This window comes from Pelodiscus sinensis, chromosome 7 (assembly GCF_052426305.1).
Source record: "Pelodiscus sinensis isolate ZL-2025 chromosome 7, ASM5242630v1, whole genome shotgun sequence".
NCBI lineage: Eukaryota > Metazoa > Chordata > Testudines > Trionychidae > Pelodiscus > Pelodiscus sinensis.
Window position 1 is genome coordinate 66,978,938 of NC_143058.1, and position 18,211 is coordinate 66,997,148.

At 51.0% G+C, this 18,211-nt stretch overlaps 1 protein-coding gene across 1 annotated transcript; it reads right to left on the reverse strand.

Annotated features, from left to right (window-relative positions):
- Positions 1-3,520: 3,520 nt before the first annotated feature.
- Positions 3,521-17,561, reverse strand: S100B (S100 calcium binding protein B). Its single transcript, XM_006113345.5, has 5 exons — positions 16,848-17,561; positions 14,166-14,444; positions 9,101-9,287; positions 7,243-7,398; positions 3,521-5,809 (listed from the first exon to the last, which is right to left on the reverse strand). Exons 4-5 carry the CDS (start codon positions 7,378-7,380, stop codon positions 5,669-5,671), a joined length of 279 nt encoding a protein of 92 aa, XP_006113407.1. The 5' UTR covers positions 7,381-7,398; positions 9,101-9,287; positions 14,166-14,444; positions 16,848-17,561; the 3' UTR covers positions 3,521-5,668.
- Between the last annotated feature and the right edge of the window lie 650 nt (positions 17,562-18,211).

Sequence of the window (18,211 nt, forward strand, 5' to 3'; positions counted from 1 at the left end):
AGCCAAAACAAAAAAGTCAGTGTAATGATCTTCTGTTGATATGTGTTTTAGTAGTTAAATTCTTGGACTGTCATTGCTCATGAAAAGTGCTGTCACATGGGTAGAAATCAGGTAAATATTGAATTTTACTAATATCAGAAGAACTGACTTAAATGGGGCCTGTGTGTTGTGTAGTCTTGCCTTAATCTTTGTGCTCATGCCCGTCAGTGTGAGAGAAGCTATTTGTATAGATTTGCTTGCATATGCAACCACACTTAAGTTGAGGCCCTCAGCATGTTCTGTAAGTATCATTGTGGCCCCTGGGCTTCCAAAGTTGAGTTGCCTTAGCTCATCCCTGACAGGTGTCTGTCTAACCTGGTCTTAAATATCTCCAGTGATGGAGATTCTGCAATCTCACTAGGCAATTTATTCCAGTGTTTAACCACCCTGACAGGCAGGAAGTTTTTCCTAATGTCCAACCTAAACCTCCCTTGCTGCAATTTAAGCCCATTGCTTCTTATCCTAACCTCAGAGGCCAAGGAGAACAATTTTTCTTCCTCCTCCTCATGATACTTTTTTAGATACTTGAAAGCTGCTCTCATGTCCCTTTTTGGTCTTCTGTTTTCCAAGGTAAACAAGGTCAATTTCTTCAGCCTTGCCTCATATCTCATGTTCTCTAGAACTTTCATCATTTGTGTTGATCTTCTCTGGACTTTCTCCAGTTTCTCCATGTTTCCTGAAATATGGTGCCCAGAACTGAACATGATACTCCAGCTGGGGCCTAGTGTAGATGGCTCATTCCCTGCCTAGGGGACGTGAGACTGGCTGGGTTAATTTCCAAACCTCCTGTTTATTCTTTTCCTAAGCCAGGAGGGCACAGTAGTTCCGATGGGGGCTCTACAGGAAGGCAGCCCGCACTGCCCCCTGCCTGAAACCTTGTGCAGGTGTTAAACAGCTGTACAGCCCACCCTAGAGGTGACTGCATTTCAGCGTGCCTGAAGCAACACTGCACCAGCAATGGACAGGAGAATGGCTCCCGGGCATGGCTTGCTCATGACTGCTTCAGTCCCATTGGATGGGCCTCAGCCTCTTTTCTTCCCCTCCCCTGCTTTGCAATGGGGCTGTAGACTCTGAGGGAGAGGGGTGGAGGCAGGCAAAGGTGTCTCCCTGCAGCAGATGTAGACACGTCTCTGTATTAATCATTATCTCATTGAAGTTTTTAGCTTTGTATTGAGTCCTTTTACATGGAAACTTTGTATTAAGTCTTGGTAGAATAGTCCCTAGGACAGGTGAGGCAGAGACTGTCCCTGTGGGGTGAATGAGGTGGGAATGGATAAGGCGGATGGTGAGCACCTCTGGGCAGTTGCAAAGGTTGGAGAGGGGATGGAAGCCAGATCCAAGATCAATGAGCCCTGGGAAGTGGGCCCACTGAAAGGAGACTGGACCTGTGGATGCTTTGGGGGTCAGCAGCAAGGGCCTGCTTTGGGAAGCTCCCTCTTTGGAGGTGAATGTGGCAGCATTGAGACACCACCCAGAAGCCGGCGCCATAGACACTAACTGCAGATTCATGGGACGGCTCTCACAGATCTTGCACATGCATAAGATGATAGATCTGCGGGGGGGGGGGCAGTGGCGTAGTGAGGGGGCCAGAGGGTCAGTTGCCCCTGGGCACCATGCTAGGGAGGCTCCAATTTAATCCCATTCTGCTCCCCCCATTATCCCTTCAGCTCACATGCTCCTACTCCACCTGCCACCAGCAGCTGGAGTCTCCTCCCTGCCTCTCTGCTCTGAGCCTGACCCTCCTTCATCTCCACTGGAGGGTTAGTACATGCAGGAGCCCAGCCTCAAACTGTAGGGGGTGGGGGAAGATGCAGTACAAGTTCCCCTCAGCTGTGCACCAGGTTCTGGGCCGTGCCACATGGTGGCAGGGGGGAGTGCAAATTTTTCCTTTGCCCCCAGGCGCATAATACCCTCGCTACGCCTCTGGCAGCCGTGCTCACACCCTAAACTCCCAGAGCAGGTCTGGCAGCAGAAGCAGATGCAGGCTGCAGGAGCATAGCCAGCCTGTAGGAAGCGCTCCTCCCACCAGAGACAGGAAGAGCAGCTGAGCACACAGCCATGTATTTCATGAGGCTGGTGCTCTGGGTCATACTCCAGGGACTGGAAATCCTCCTGGGAGAAGCCGGTTTTCCTGCCTACTGTATTTTGCCACCAAAAGCCCTTCCGTGAGGCCGACGGCGTGCTGGCCAGCACGGCTCGCTGAGCACACACACAGCCATTGCACAGGGCCTTCTGCCGCCCAGCGGTTTGAAACCCTCCTTCAGTCTGACAGCGCGGGAGTGTGCGAGCAGGGCCGAGAACGATGAGGGCGCTGTTCTTCCAATGCTGGTGTGGTTATTTACTCTTGCCAGCCCCAGCCAGCGCGCGAGTCAAACAGGACAAAGCAGTCGGTCTGTGCAGTTGGCTGAACATTCAGAACCTTTCTACCGGGCAGCAAGCGATCCAGCCACTTGGCAGATCCTCCTTTTGCACAGGCTTGTTTGCAAAAGAAACAGCTCTCAGTGCAGCCCGCTGCTAACAGCACGCCCTCGTCCAGCCCCTGCGGCTGAGTCCTTGAAACGCCTCGCCCGCATCGAGCAACTGAGTCTCATCACACTCCTTATCGACAAGGAAACTGAGGCACAGGGACTTCCTGGTAAACCTAGCTTCCTAATTCAGTCACGGCCTTAGTCATATGCCCTTGCCTCCTCCCAGGAAGGGGAGGTAAATAGAGCCAGCCTGCAGTTACTGACCCCGCCAGGCTGGCGTTTCAGTGACTCCAGGGGCCGTTGGCAGCTCCGTGGCAGGTGAGGAATCCCTGTGTGCCTTGTAGCTGGAGAGAGATGTAACCACAGGGAAGGTTGGGAGCGGGCCCCTCACTTGGGTTCTTGGCACTTCGTGGACAATGCCTAACCCGAGGCTGGAGTGACTGTCAGAAGCGCCGTGTGGGGGTGGGGGGCTGATGCAGTGATGGATCATTGATGTGTGGGGCGTTTCCCAGCTCCCGGTTTGTGACAACTGCTGGCCAGGACTAACCTGCAGACTTCTCACCTAGCCGGCAGGACCTGCTACTGAAGGGCTCAATCCATTGGCTAGCTGGAGCACGCAGCATTCTTGCCGGCTATATGGGGGGCCAGTCACATGAGAGACACAAAACCCAGACGGCGTTAACATGTATCTGACACTCAGAACCCGAATAATGAAGTCAGGGGAACCGACTCGCCAGGCCCCTGAGCAAGGGGAGCCTTGCTTCATGCTCCTGGAAGAGGCAGGTGTTGGGGCAGCTGCACGGGGCTCTGGTGGCAATTTAAAGGCCCGGGGCTTAGCCGCCATCTCTGCCAGAGTAGCTGCTTGCCAGCAGGCTGTGAGAAATACCTTTCAGAGGGGCTGCACCCACACAGCTCCTGCTGCAGGGCTGGGGCCTTCGTTAGCAACCCAAAGAGCTGACAAATTGCGTATTCCGAAAGATGTCCAACCCAGGGCTGCGTATTCATTTCCCTTCTTGCAAATCACTGCATGTAAAATACACCCCAGAACCGGCTGGTTAATGCTGCTGGTTTAATTTGACTGTGGACATAGGGCAGCACCTTCTGACATGCATGTCCCTAGCAAGGTTCCTTCCGCATTTGCAAGGAACCATCGGATGAGAGATCTTCATTTCCATACAACTTAGGGCACTGTGTAAAATCAGATCATGGAGCATTTGATATGGATAAAGTGGGAACCTCTCCCTGCATTCTTTATATCCAAGCTCCACATTTGGAATGTGAAACCCTATTTCTAGGGTTCCCAGATGGCTGAACACGCCCCACCCCCCCAAAAAAACCTCTATGAAATAAGGGATAAGGGATCTTTTGGAAAAGGCCTTATTTTCCGCAAGATCCGCATCTAGACTGGCAAAGCTCCATGCTGAAAAAAAGCGGCAGCCATTTTTATGCTAATGAAGCGGGGGAAATTTAAATCCCCGCTTCATTAGCAATTGCGATACATCTAATTTACATCCCTTTTACGAAAAAGGGATGTAGTCTATACGTAGCCAACTGAGTATTGGAATCAAGGCCTTTTCAACACATGTCCAGATAACACCGTATTGCCAAATGTAAAGTGACTCTAATTTTATTTTATCTTATTTTTTACTGCTCGATTTTAGTCCAGAATTTATGTTTAAACATTGACCCACTGCTGAGCTTTGGAGAATGTAAATTGTAGCCAGCTTTTCTGAGCTGAGTTTGCTTGCTTGTGAGATGAATTCAGGAGCACATTTTGCAAGTTAATCTCCCTAGTGTAGACCTATCTTATGTAAGCTATGCGGCACAGCCCTGTAATGGAGACACAATCTACCCAAGAGCAGGGTTCTCCTGTAGGTGTAGGAATACCATCTCCCTGAACATTAGCCACATCAGTGGAAGAAGCACTCCTCTGTTGACACAGCTGCATCTACATGGGGGGAGGAGAGGATGTCAGTTTTTACACACCTTTTTGAGGCAGCTGGGCCAATGTAACTTGCAAGTGCAGACCAAGCCTTAGTCTAGATTTGGTATTCTCAGATGGCCCACAGAGATTTACATCTTGTTCTGACCAGTCAGGCTCAGTGTACCAGGATTTTTATCAACATGGTTAAATTGAATGATCGAGACTAGATTCCAGGATGTGTGAAAGAGCTACAAAGACCCATCACCAACACAAAACCCAATACAGTAGCAATATGGCTAGCACGCTCAAAAATGTGATGGTGTGTTTCTTCTTCATCCAGTCCTTCCCAGTGATCAGTCACTGTAACTGCAGGCGGCGTACACCACAGCATACAGTACTGTTTTACAGAAAGGGCAGTTTTCCACCCACTTCAAGACATTAGTGTGTGACAGTCCAAAGAACACAAGTGACCCTTCCATTGCTCTGGTGGCAATGTCGCAGCAAGCTGGGTTTGAGCTGATATTAAAACAAGGTTGCCATTGAACTTATTCCCTTTCACCCACCCTTTCCAGCACCTCTGTCTCTAGCCCAGTTTTTCAGCTTCCTCGTTAGTGCAATGGATTCGTGGGCCCTAACTGCCTCAGCACCTATTTCTGCAAGTCGGTAGAAAGCAGGAAGACTTAAAGGAAAGCCCAGAACGCTACCAGCTGTGCCTTTTAGGAAGGGTACTGCTGAAGATAGATAAGCTGCTAAGAAATACAAGTGCTCAGAGGAGTGCAGCCATTGTTAGTATTGCCCTGGGTCTGAGTCAAAGCCCATTGATGCCGTAAGTCTTGCCATTTAGTTCAATGGGCTTTGGATTAGGCCTCTGTTCTCTAGTCCCTTTACTACTTACTGAGCCCACCCCCTTTAAAAAATATCATTGGCAATAGCAAGTCTTCGTGACTGGATCTGCATCTAGTCATGGAGCAGGAGGGCGCTACGCACTCTAGCTGCAGGTAGGTGCAAAAGCACACATGCTGCTTGAGAGCGTGGCAGGCACTGGCAAACAGCCCTTGCTAAGCTGTCTGCCGGTGTCCATTCACAAAGCACTCTGCACTTACTACAACTACTCAGGATTAGCCGACTCGCTCCTAGCAGCCCCTACACCCGCTCAGGCTCTCTGCATTAGGCTCCATAGTCTAGCTTTTATCTTTAACATCGTGCACAGCAGGTTCTGGGTGGCTTCTCCGATGCTTCACTCGTGTTCAAAGAACTCATGACAAGCGGACGTGACCATGGCAACGAAGGCTACGAATTCCTGGAAGTCGCATTCAGCATCGCCATCCGCATCCAGTGTCTCCATCACCTTATCCACCGTCTCCTGATCCTTGATTTCCTACACAGAACGAGAGAGAGCGGTTAGAGCTGGTGAACCAGGGAGAGAGCTGGGAATAGGCTGCAGGGGAGCCTGGTTCATAAGCTGGTTGTCTTCAAATGGAGCAGCCAACAGACAGGGCAGCAGCCAGACACCACCTGCTAGGCCACCCGTGGAGCTGATCCCACCAGACAGGCCCATCTCTCGTTGTTTATTCAAAAGCTCGGGCAAAGAAGCCTCCTTTCTTAGTTAATCCGTGGCCAGTGCAGCCGTCCAAGCCCTGGCCTGGGGCTGTGACCCCGTTCACAGGCCGAGCTCCACAGGAGGCAGGGTCCCTCGGCCCCTTGTCACTGCACCGACTAACGTGTACAGCCACTTCTCCCATGGAAGGATCCCGGCAGTGGACACTCAAACCTAACCTGACTCCAAGCTTGTAACAGCAGAAACGAAGCTTGCTCTTAAATGACCCAGGCCTGGGCTACCATGTGGCCCCTCTTCAATAGACTGGGAGTGACACCTCGAAGGCAAGTGAGCACACGCAGACGCGGAAGGGTGAACAGGGCTGCACACACATCACAGCCTGACATGGCTAGCAGCAATGCTGACCCTGGGCTGGTGACGCAAAGAAGCTGTACCAGTGCATATCGAGAACTAAATGTGCGCTGGGCCAGAGGGAGGGCGCCTCTAATGCAGAGGTTACGGCGCTCGGCTGAGACATAGGAAACACGCTGCCCTCGCCACTGCGCTCAAGGTCAGAAGGGAACCCCCACCCTTCCCTCAGCCATACATGGAGTTATGCTCTGAGCTCCCCGTAGGGGAGCTGCACCCAGTGGTGAAAGGACACGGGGTGCCCTGGTGCACAGCTCTGGCAAGAGCTGGCTGAGCTGTGGCAAAAAGCCGGCAGGGAGCTCTGGAAAGAGCCAGCAGGGTCCCGGGTTGCAATAGGACCGTGTGGTTAGGAAACACGAAGTTCCCTTCACCGCTGGCTGCAGCCCTCCCCACGGGGGGCTCAGGCTCGTGACTGCCATCCAGACGCCTGCCGAAGCAGAAGTGCACATGCACGGAAGCAAAGCCCTAGGCACTGGGGGCCCTTTAGAGCACAAGACAAGCCACTAGATAATTCTGTGGAGAGAGCCGCCTGCCATCCCGAGGAGACGTGCTTGACCTTCTGATGAGCTAACTCTCCTTTACTGCTCCCCCGAGTAACCATGAAGCCAGGCCAGTCTCCGTCTTACCCCCTGGAAACACAGCCCAAGCCAAATGCTGATGGACCGGAGCCAGGCCATTGCATTCACTCAGGCCGTGACTGTCACTGTGCCTGCTAGCCAAAGCCATTTCAGCAAACCCCAGGGGAGCTGGGAACTGCAGCAGGCGACAGAACCATCTTCAGGCAGCGTGCTGCTTGGTGCGCAAGGGGGAAAGGGGCAAGCCATCGCGCAGGAGGCCATACTCACGCCTAAGAAATGGGGGAGCTCATTGTTAATCAGCTCCTTCAACTCCGACTTCCTCAGCTTGTGCTTGTCCCCCTCCTTTCCCGAGTACTGGTGGAAAGCGTCGATAATGGCAACCATGGCCTTTTCCAGAGCAGACATGGTTATGCCGGGACTGGCCTGGAATGCAAGGGATTGGGAGGAAAAACAAACAAGTGTTAGGCGAAGGGGGAGAGAGGTTTAAATGCCAACACAGCATCTGTTGCCCAAATTTGCTGCAGAATCACAGTTCGTTTCCTGTGCTGAGATTTACCGACTGAGATTCTTACTGTAGTGGCATTTTGTCTTCGAAAAACCCCTCCCTTCTTTCTTCAGAACAAAAAAAGCTTCCAACTTTCGTCCTATCACAAGCACCTGCCTCAGCCAATTAAATAGCACCAAGGCACTCCGTGGTGCCAATATACATTTACATGTGGCTATGGTGTAGTTTTCTTCATTTGCAGCATGTGTGATTGTTATGTGTTATGTCCAATCTTCTGCCCAGCTGATTTGCTCCATTTTCAGTCAGCTTGCTTTTGGATTTTGTACGTTTGTTTACACTGAGCCACAAAGCTTTTTGTAACCATCTTTATTCTTCATCTTTCTCTCTCTCTTACTTTCCAGATTTGGAAGTTTCAGGGGGTAGCCGAGTTAGTCTGTTACAGAAAAAAATAAACAACTGGTCTGGTAGCACTTTATAGACATGTAGACTACATGTTTTGTTAGTCTATAAAGTGCTACCAGACCAGTTGGTGGTTTTTTTTTCCAGATTTGGTTTGCTCTGACTGCATTTCCTGATCACTTAATGCCTCTATCCCCACTGAACCGCCAACAGAACATTATGAGATCCAGTTTTCATGGGCACTAAGTGCAAACAAATATGCTCATTTCCCTTCCTTCTGCACTGGCGACTGAGAGACTATTTGGCATGCTAGTGACAGCATTTAATGAGGTACGCCCTTACCTCCTGCAAGGACATCCATATTTGCTTACAAGCCTCCTTTCAGATGTCACATAATGAAACCCCCTTAAAAGATAATGACGTAATGGGAAATGAAGTAGAGAAAAACGGACCAAAAAGTTTCACGCTACATGGATGTTGGGAGAGGTTTTGGTACATGACAGACAAAAATCCGACTTTGCCTTTGTTGATGCGTGCAGAGCCTGGCTAGTGCAATTCAGCATTGTTCCATTGACGTGAAAGGAACGGCCACATCGTGGCGGAGGTTCTGCCTCACTCAGTGTAACTGCTGTACACAAGTCTCAGAGGGGAGCGGGTTACTCCATATCTGCAGACAACGAGGAGTCCCACGTTGCCGTAGAAACTAACCGATGTATTAAGACAAATAAATCTGTTAGTCTCCAAGGTGCCACAGGACTCCTTGTTGCTTTTATTCTAGACAAATCTTTCTCGGCCGCGGGAGCAAGGGAAGAGGTAAATCAGTTTAAACTAGATACAGTTACTGCTCTGTGGAAGAGGTCCAGCGGGAAGTAGCTCTGTTCTCTAGTTATTCCGATCCGTATCCTCTGCGCAGGGTGTCCTGGACATCCCTTGATATACCCAGCCGTGTAGCGCTGCTGTCTCACTAGACGACATTTGCAGACATAACATGCGTGAACAGGAGCCTCAGCTTTGCTTTAGCTTTTTCTTTTCTCTCCCTTTTTAAGTGTGTAACTTGGCCAATCTGCAGTGGCTTGAAAGTCCCAATGGGAGTTTAAAGGGGGGATATCACTCCTATGTCAATAATTAGTCAGGCATGTCCCACCTGCATGTATATTCAGCATTAACATTTGCTAAAAAAGTCCTCTCTCTAAAGCCCTTAGTATTATTTCTGCTACTCACCTTCCGTCTGTGCCCTCGTTTGGCTGGAGTCAGAGCAATGTGTTCTGACAGCAAGGGGGAGGCTTCTTATTTCCTCTGTCGGGAGCGGGGTGGTGCAGTGCTTCTGCAGAACAGCCGCGACCAATGAGGGCCTGGGGAGGGGGTGTGAGGGGTAGGAAGGAGGCAGCTGATTCTTGGAGCTGATTTCCTGGAATGAGTGGACATACACACAAGGGTGCATTGAGCAAGCTATTATCCCACATCAGTTCGCTGGGGGAGCAGCTACTCGATACATTGGTACCAGCGACAGAAAGCGCTCTTGTAGGGAAAAATGGACAATCAGCTTTTTAATTCCCAACAAAACATTTGTCCTGGGTTTCTTGTTATTAATAAAATAAGAAAGAGGAATTGGCTAACTGCAGTCGAATGCACATGCCGGCCCTCCGGTGACAAAGCGAAGGCGCGGATTAACAGTGGCAGGATGACAGCAGGCTCGCACATATTTCTTTAGCAATAGGAACCAGTGCTAAAAGCAACATTCAGTAACAGCAGCGTGGAGGTTACAGATCTGCTGGACTGTCATCAGCCACAGCCAAGGGAATTCAACTTGACATTTTTAGGCATGTGAAATGAGTTCAGCTAAAACATTGGCTGGACCAGCACTTAAAGTTCAAACCCAACCTATTTAAGTAAAAAAATGGTTGAGTTAACTCTGCTCCATACACCCATGTCACTGGTCTCTGCCAGGCCAAGAGAAGACGGGGTATCTAGGGGCGATCACAGTGTGGCCACCCTGACTTCTGCGCTGCCTTCAGAGCTGGGCTGCTGGAGAGCGGTGCTTGTAATGCTGGCCGGGTGCCCAGCTCTGAAGGCAGCACCCGCCAGCAGCAGCGCAGACATAAGGGTGGCAACACCGTGCCCATGTCGCCCTTATTGCGGTCCTGCTGCTTTCAGTGCTGGGTGGTTGGAGAGCGGCAGCTGCTGACTGAGGGCCTAGCTCTGCAGGCAGCAGTGCAGAAAGAAGGGTGGCAATGCCAGGCCAGGCCAGCCCTGCTTCTGCACAGGTGGCAGCTCAGCCTTCAGAGCTGGATTCCTGGCCAGCAGCCACCATGCTCCAGCTCTGAAGGCAACACAGCTGTGCAGAAGTAAGGGTGGCAACATCATGACCCCCTGTACAATAAACTTGCAACCCCCCTCCCCACTCCACACACAACTCCTTTTTGGGCCAGGACTCTACAGTTACACCAAGGTGAAGTTTCAGCTTTAAATGTCTGAAATCACGAAATGTAACCTTTTAAAGACATCTTCTGACCATTAAATTGATCAAAATGGACTGTGAACTTGGTAGGACCCTCGTCCTCACCAGACTGCTGGAAACACGATCCAGTAATGTGGCCACGTCTCCATGAACCTTCTTGTGGAGAAAGAATTTATTCAGATGACAGCTGAAGCATTTCGTTCCCCACGCGGAATGGCAGAGCACGTTTCACTGATGTCTGGTACGAAAAGAGCTCTCGCAAATGGCAAAGCTGTCATTAGAAGTGGGCCCGGTGCATGCCTGTGCATTGGACAGCCGTCAGTTTTCCATGCTGTCTGGTTCCCAGGCCAGGTCCCAAGACAGCTTCTCCATGAAGTGTATAGTTCACAAAAAATGTCAGACTGGAAGAAACTGGAACCTACACTAAGGAACCATGAGGCATCACAGGATCATATCAACTTGTCACGAATTCTGTGACTGCTGATGAAAAGCTGCAGCAGGAAATGAAGGTGAGAAACATGCCTGGTGTTTAATATTGCAGAGACGTCTATATGCCATGCTATTTATGGTGAGAAATATGCTCTTTCAGGGGGATATTGAGCACTTGGAGACAGATGGAATGGAAACTTCCTGGGAAGGGCTGGGCTAGGTACAATCCTGTGTTGGCCTGTCATGTGGGTGAAGTGAAGGCAGGTGCAAATGTGCATTAACTGGGAATCAATATTCAAAGTTGCAAATGCTGGCAGTCTCTCACTAAGCTTGTGCCTCTAAATTATAGAGTAAAATATAACCCTATTGCCATAGCTATAAGGTGACAAAGCAGAGAATTTATCTGCTATTGGGAAGTTCCCATGGTCAGAAATATCTACAGGAAGGTGTTACGGAAAGGCCTTATAGAAAGACATAGCACACGTCTATAGTGGTTTGCATGGAAGTAAGGCTATTGCCATGTGTGGCTGGGAGGTTTCCTAGGAGTTATGATTTTGTTATTCCTCAGTACAATGCTTCCACTGTTCCCCTCTCTTTGTCTAGTTAACACAGACATCAGATACTGCTGCCTCTACTGGTTTTTTTAAAAATGGTGAATAAACTGAATTCATTGACATGCAGCCGCTTTCTGCCTCCCTGTTTACAGTTTCCAAAACAGCAATTAAAGGTTGGAAAAGGGACTAAAATTTCTGCAACAACTAATCTTGAATCCTTCACAAGAAACAAATACTCAAGATGAAAAAGTTTAGTTGCAATTACTATCTGACCTTAGTTCTTGCAGCTAATGCTAGACAAATTCAGTCTGGAAATAGGATACTTGAAGAATGAAGGTAATTAACCATTAGAGCAATTTGTCAGCAATGATGGTGGATTGCTGCAGTAAAGCACAGGCACCAGATATGGGATTCGAAGGCCCTGGACCTAGACACAAGGAGCATCTAGTCCCCTCACAGCTCCAGGAAGGCCACCAAATACGCCACATCGAGGACCAAGGAGAAAGTCTCATCAGTGGGATATTTGCAACCCTGTAATGGCGCCCTCCAACCTGTACCTGAGTGGGAGAGGTGGCTTTGTATCTCAGCCACATTCTAAAGCTTGTCCCCTTCCCATGCCCCAGCCCTGCAGCTACTCCCAAAACCCGCGGTCCATGAGTTGGGGCAAACGGGCAATGAAACAACCACTTCAGCACAAGGGATTCTTGCCCAAAGCCATGGAGTCTGATTTCTACTGACACCAGACCCACCTCAGCACAAGTGTCCCCACGAACTAAAGCCTTCTCCCAGATGATGCTGTTGCAAACAAAGCAAACCTGATTCTGGGATGCATTAACAAGAGTGTTGTGAGCAAGACACGAGAAGTCATTCTTCTGCTCTGCTCTGTGCTGATTATGCTTCAGTCGTCCAGTTCTGGGCACCACATTCCAAGAAAGATGTGGAGAAATTGGAGAAGGTCCAGAGAAGAGCAACGAGAATGATGAAAGGTTAGAAAACACAAGCTATGAGGGAAGACTGAAAGAACTGGGCTTGTTTAGTTTAGAAAAGAGAGACGGAAAGGGGATGACACAGCTGTTTTCAAGTATCCAAAAGGGTGTCACAAGGTGGAGGGAGAAAAATTGTTCTCCTTGGCTTCTGAGGACAGGACAAGAAGCAGTGGGCTTACGTTGCAGCAAGGGAAGTTTAGGTTGGACATTAGGAAAAACTTCCTAACTGTCAGGGTGGTTAAACACTGGAATAAATTGCCCAGGGAGGTTGTAGAATCTCCATCACGGAAGATATTTAAGAGCAGGTTAGATAAACAGCTAGGCTGTGTCTAGACTGGCAAGTTTTTCCGGAAAATCAGCCGCTTTTCCGGAAAAACTTGCCAGCTGTCTACACCGACTGCTTGAATTTCCGTAAAAGCACTGATGATCTCATGTAAGATCATCAGTGCTTTTCCGGAAATACTATGCTGCTCCCGTTCGGGCAAAAGTCTTTTTCCGAAAGACTTTTCCGCAAAAGGGCCAGTGTAGACAGCACAGTGCTGTTTTCCGCAAAAAAGCCCCGATCGCGAAAATGGCCATCGGGGCTTTTTTGCGGAAAAGCGCGTCTAGATTGGCATGGATGCTTTTCCGCAAAAAGTGCTTTTGCGGAAAAGCATCCTGCCAATCTAGACGCGCTTTTCTGAAAATGCTTTAATGAAAAAGTTTTCCGTTAAAAGCATTTTTGGAAAATCATGCCAGTGTAGACGTAGCCCTATTGGGGATGATTTAGATGATACTTGGTCCTGCTGTGAGGCTGGGGAATGAACTTGATGATCTCTCGAGGTCCCTTCCAGTATTCTATGATTCTATGACCTCTTAGCCCTGGCTGCCCAGTTCACAGCAATTCACCAATCACGTCTCAAGGCAATCAAAGAGAGACCTTGAAAACGTTTCATTTACCAAACCAAGGTTCAGGCTGCTAAGCTGCCTCACCAGTTCCTGTCTGGCACAGCCATGCCTGCCAGCCGCCCCTGGGGCTGAGGCGTATAACCAGGCTCACCCCAGTTCATACCGCTGTTTCCATTTTTCACACTTGTTTGTGTGAATGCTTCTAGTGCCGCTGACAGGAGGCCTTTGTTCAGCCGTCTAGCCATTTATCAGACGAGAGGCTTTCAGAGACGTGGCCCTGCAGACCGGCTCTCCGAGAGCCACCCAGAAGACACAGCCTGCATCCAGATGCTGCTATCCTGGGTGTCACCCTGTCCCACTCTTCACCTGGGCCGCTCTGGCCTCTGATTATTATTAACATCTGTCTCACCGCAGTGCTGAGGAGCCCTCCTCAGAGCCCAGGCCCCATCGCGGTAGGCGCTGTACAACGTTCCTGTCCCAGGGACCTGAGCCCGAGGGGTTGTCTGCACTAGAAATGCTGCATCCCCGCAACCGCGCCATTGCCGCGTGTCTGGGAAAGCCGTTCTGTGCTGACGGGGGGCGAAGAGGGGGAGGGGATGTCTCCCATCAGCAAACACAGGCTGAGCCTACACAGCCACTTTCTGGCTCAGGGGTGTGACACCCTCCCCCCCCTCCCCACACACAGCAAGTTGCCTTACTGTAAAGCACCAGCATAAACTGGACTACAGTGCTGAGTGGGATCACCTGATGGCCTCTCAGCCAATCAGAGCCCCCTGCACCATGCAGTAGCATTACTGGTGCTCAACGGCCTGTGAATGGACATTTGGCCTCCAGCCAGCAAAGGGCCCAAAGCTCTGGATCCTTCCAGAACCTTCTGCTTCCCAGCCTGGTTCTCTCGCCTGTTAAAGCCTTCCCCCTGCAGCTGCTAAGTGTGGCCCTATAGGTTTCATTCACCTCCAAGGGCAACTTACATTTGGTTTCCCTTTAGTCGTATCAGCCGTAACATCAGGACGTGTAACCGCTGGGAGCTTTGGCAGTGACACTTTCCAAGGACTGGTACTTCTCCTGACAGAGGTACCGCTGACATTACAATCCACTCTCCCTATACACAGCAGCTTTCCTGCTAGGCTTCATGCCCACAGTCTGATTGACAAGGAGAGAACCATAAATGGGATCCAATTTCCCTCCCGGTTGATGGCAGCTGGGAGAGATGAGGTCCAGAAGATGAGCTGGATCCTTTCATGGAGAAGCTGCAAACAGGCAGAATGGAAAAGCCATCAACATGAAGCAAAGCTCCTTTCTAAGAGCAGCTGCTGGCTGAAATCAGGCCTCTCTGCTTTTATAGGTTCAGAGGCACAGGTGCTCGATGGCCCAGAGTCAGAAGGGGGACCCTATAGAACCTCATGCAAAGCCTGGAGTGGGCAACAGCTTTTTTTATTCAAACACAGCTGCTAAAACTATCTTCTGCTTCTTCAGAAAAAGAACTGAATCCCCTGCTTAGTGCTAGTACTCACCACCCAGAGACGCATACTGGGTAGGGTTGCCAGATGGTTGAAACAAAAATACCAAACACTTGCTCCTCTCCCTTCCCCCCCACCCCCAAAAAAAAACACCAGGAAAAAATTCTGTTGAAGGAAAACAAAAAGAGGGGTAGGAAAAAAAAGGAGTCCAAGACTTATTAATCTCTCTCTCTATCTCTCTCTCTATATATATAAAATAAAACAGCATTAAGACAGCTTGTCCTTTAAGAGTGAGTGCAGAGCTAGGAACAGGGGAGGGGTTGAGCACTAAGACCCAGGGGAATCATTGCTTCCCCTTGGTCTTTTTGCTGGCAGCCATTTTGTGCCGGCAGTCTTGCGAAACCAGGTAAACATGGGGCTGGGAGAGGCTGGGTGCTGAGTGTTTGTAGGGTTGCCAGATGCCCGGCTGTGGCGGTGCGTCGGGGATCCCCCGCCTCCTGCACCCCCGTAGTGGCACGAACAGACTCCACCAGCCAGTAGACTAGAGGGAGTTTATTGATTCTCTAGGATACAGCACAGCAAAGATGTAATCCGGATACAGGGCAGGCCTAGGATGCCTCAGCCCCCCTTGAGATGGGGGAGACTGGGTCCCTAGATCCCAGCCTGTTGTTTAGGCTGCTTCCTCCATGATACCAGACAGAAACTAAAAACATCCCTTCCAGCCCTGCCCCCCAGCCAGGGGCTGGCCTCCCCTCCTTCCTTCGTTTCTCTCCCTGGGAGGTAACTGGTCGGACAGGTTGGGAGCCCCTTGCATAATGACTCATCCCCTGTCCTGCTGGGCTGTGCTACAAACAGCTGCCAGCGGAGGTCACCCAGAGCCCAAGCCTAGCAACCAGCAAGATACCAACACTACGTCACACCGGAATTTTCACTGCCTGGCCAGGAAAAAAAATCAGAAAATACCGGACATCTTGGGGGTCTGGTATTTTCTGAATTTTCTTTACCGGACAAGAGGTGAAAATACTGGACTGTCCGGGTGAATACTGGACAACTGGCAACCCTAATACTGGGATATGACAGTGGACAACTAGTCTGCATATGCACAGACGCCCACGGAATGCAGAACAGGCGCATTATCCAATTTGTCTTTGTGCGGATATCTGAGGTCGAACCCCAGCGGGCTTCAGGCCAGCTTGCTGAGTCACTTGGCAGTTGCTGTGTTTGCAATAACCAACCATCAAATAATGTTTTGTATAACACGTGGTGCTATGCAAAAGTCCCTCTAAATAGTCATTCCAGCGCAGGGCTGTTTCTTGTAAGAGTGCCTATCGCGTGGATGCCACTGGAGAATGACACCTGCCAGAGCAAACTTGCTGCAATGCACCAAAGTGGGTGTTGTACTGTAAACATGGCAGCTTGGGTGGGACATCAGGGAAATACCAGCAACCAAGCACAAACCCCACACATGACCTTCCCCTTCTTGCTATTGCTGCATATGCAAAGGGGAGTGGAAGTTGACAAACACAGATTACATGCAGAACAAAGCTGATTTTCACGGGCTTCAGTTGGCTTTTTGTGCCTAGCAAAGCTGCATCTTGAAAATGAGCTGAGTCTAAATCAAGGTAGTATTGATCCTGAAAGTCTGCGATGCTGCTCTCTCAGTGCTGCTGAATCAATATTTGCATAATTTTACAGGGACTTGATTGCATTCTTAATCAGTGCAATGGAGTAAGAAAAGTCACATGTAAAACCCCTCCATTCATCTGAGGAATGGTTTTGACCCTTAAAAACTTATGCCCAAATAACTCTGGACTTCATTGTTTGCACAGCTACAGACTCACGCTGCTAACCCTCTGAGATTTACTCCCCACCCCACCCTGTGCTGCTGCCTCTGTAAAGCTCCCCACAGCAGGATTTCAGGCTCTTACCTCAGTTTTTTCCAACTCTGCCCAACACAAATCAAATCCATGCAACAGGCCCTGGTGCCTCCCCCCACTGCCCCGCACAGTCTTGCCCTCGTCTAGCAGGTGTCCCCAGCCAGGTACTCACTAGGGGACTGGGGGCCCCCATTCCAGCCCCACCCCACTCCCTGTAGGAGTCTTGCTTTAGCTGTTGGCGCTGCCGCTGGCTTTTTACAGAGGCCATGGTGCCCTGCAGCTACCACCCTCCCCCGGCCCCTGCTGTCAAACCCACCTCATGGGAGCTGTGACGTAGTGGGGGGCTGTTGACTCTGGTGGCCCTGGGCCCACTCTGGTTGGGCTGTCTCTGGTCGCTGTGGGCTGTGAGTGACCCTTCCTGGCCTGTGTCTGTAGCACTGCCCAGCGGGGGGTCGCCCTGAGGAATCGCACGTCACGTAGTCCGTGGCCCAACCGGGTCTCACCTGTCCAGGGACGGGGTCTGAACAAAGGAAGGGTGTGGCTCGGCTGGGAAAACAGGAAGAGCGGAGACTAAGCTGAGTACTGGGGGCTGGGGGGGGCTGGACCCCTACCCCAAGGGGACTGAGGCTGCCTGGCCCCAACTCCTGTAGCCACATCATGTCTGTCCTGTGTCCTGGAGAAGCAATAAACCCTCCTGTTCTACTGGCTGGCGGAGTCACATCTTGCTGCGGACCGGGGTGCAGGACTGGGGGGTACCCGACACACCACCACAGGAGGCAGCTAATTAGTTGTGGGGGAGGGGCCAAGTCCCTTTCCTATCGCGCCCCCCATCCTGTGACAGTCCCCTGCCCTGTGCAGCCCCAGCTCATTTGCTTTCCACCCCCATTCTCCCGGCAGTTGCGGGGGACACGGTGTCCCGACCCCCACTCAGCGTAGCTGGGCCCTGTGCTAATGGTGTGGCAGACCGGGGGCTGGTAAGAGAGAGGCTTTGGCCGGGGGCAAGCGGCTTGGCTCCCCGGCTTGTGTCCCACCCCCCTCAGTGCCAAGGAGACACAGAGCACAGAGGGCCAGGACAGGGCAGCATGGGGCAGGCGCCTGCTGCCAGTGTGGTGACGCGTGCATGGGGGGGGGCGGCGACCCCTGCTGCCACCTGCACCACGCCCCGTGATCCCCAGGTCCCTTCCGACCATAGGACAGCTGGGGGGGGGCATTGAGGGGTCCCCAAAAGCGTGGGGCCTACAGGCAGCTGCCCCATTTCATCCTATGGCCAGGCCGGCTCAGAGGGCAGGTCCCTTGCTAGCTCGGGGCCTGTGCGTAAACAGGGAAGCTGTTGCCCTCTCTGCTGTCAGAATCTGTCCTGGGGAGCGAAGCAGGCCATTCCGAAGGAGAAGCCAGGAGAGGGGGCAGAGAAGCAAAAATGGTTTGTGTGTGTGTGAGGAAATGAAGGGAAGCGGGCGAGAGAAGTGGCACGGGGACAGGAAAGGAGCAAGCGTATTTCAGAGGGATGGCTCACGAATGTGTTCCAGAGGGATGTTCGCAGCCGCTCCGCTATTCTGCAAGGGAAGGGAAGACAAATGAGAAATGCAGGGGGCAAAGATGACACAGTCAAACATTTGGCAGGGGGACATGTCACCGTGTGGTTAATTGGAAACAGCGGCGAGGTGAAAGTGGGTGAGTTCC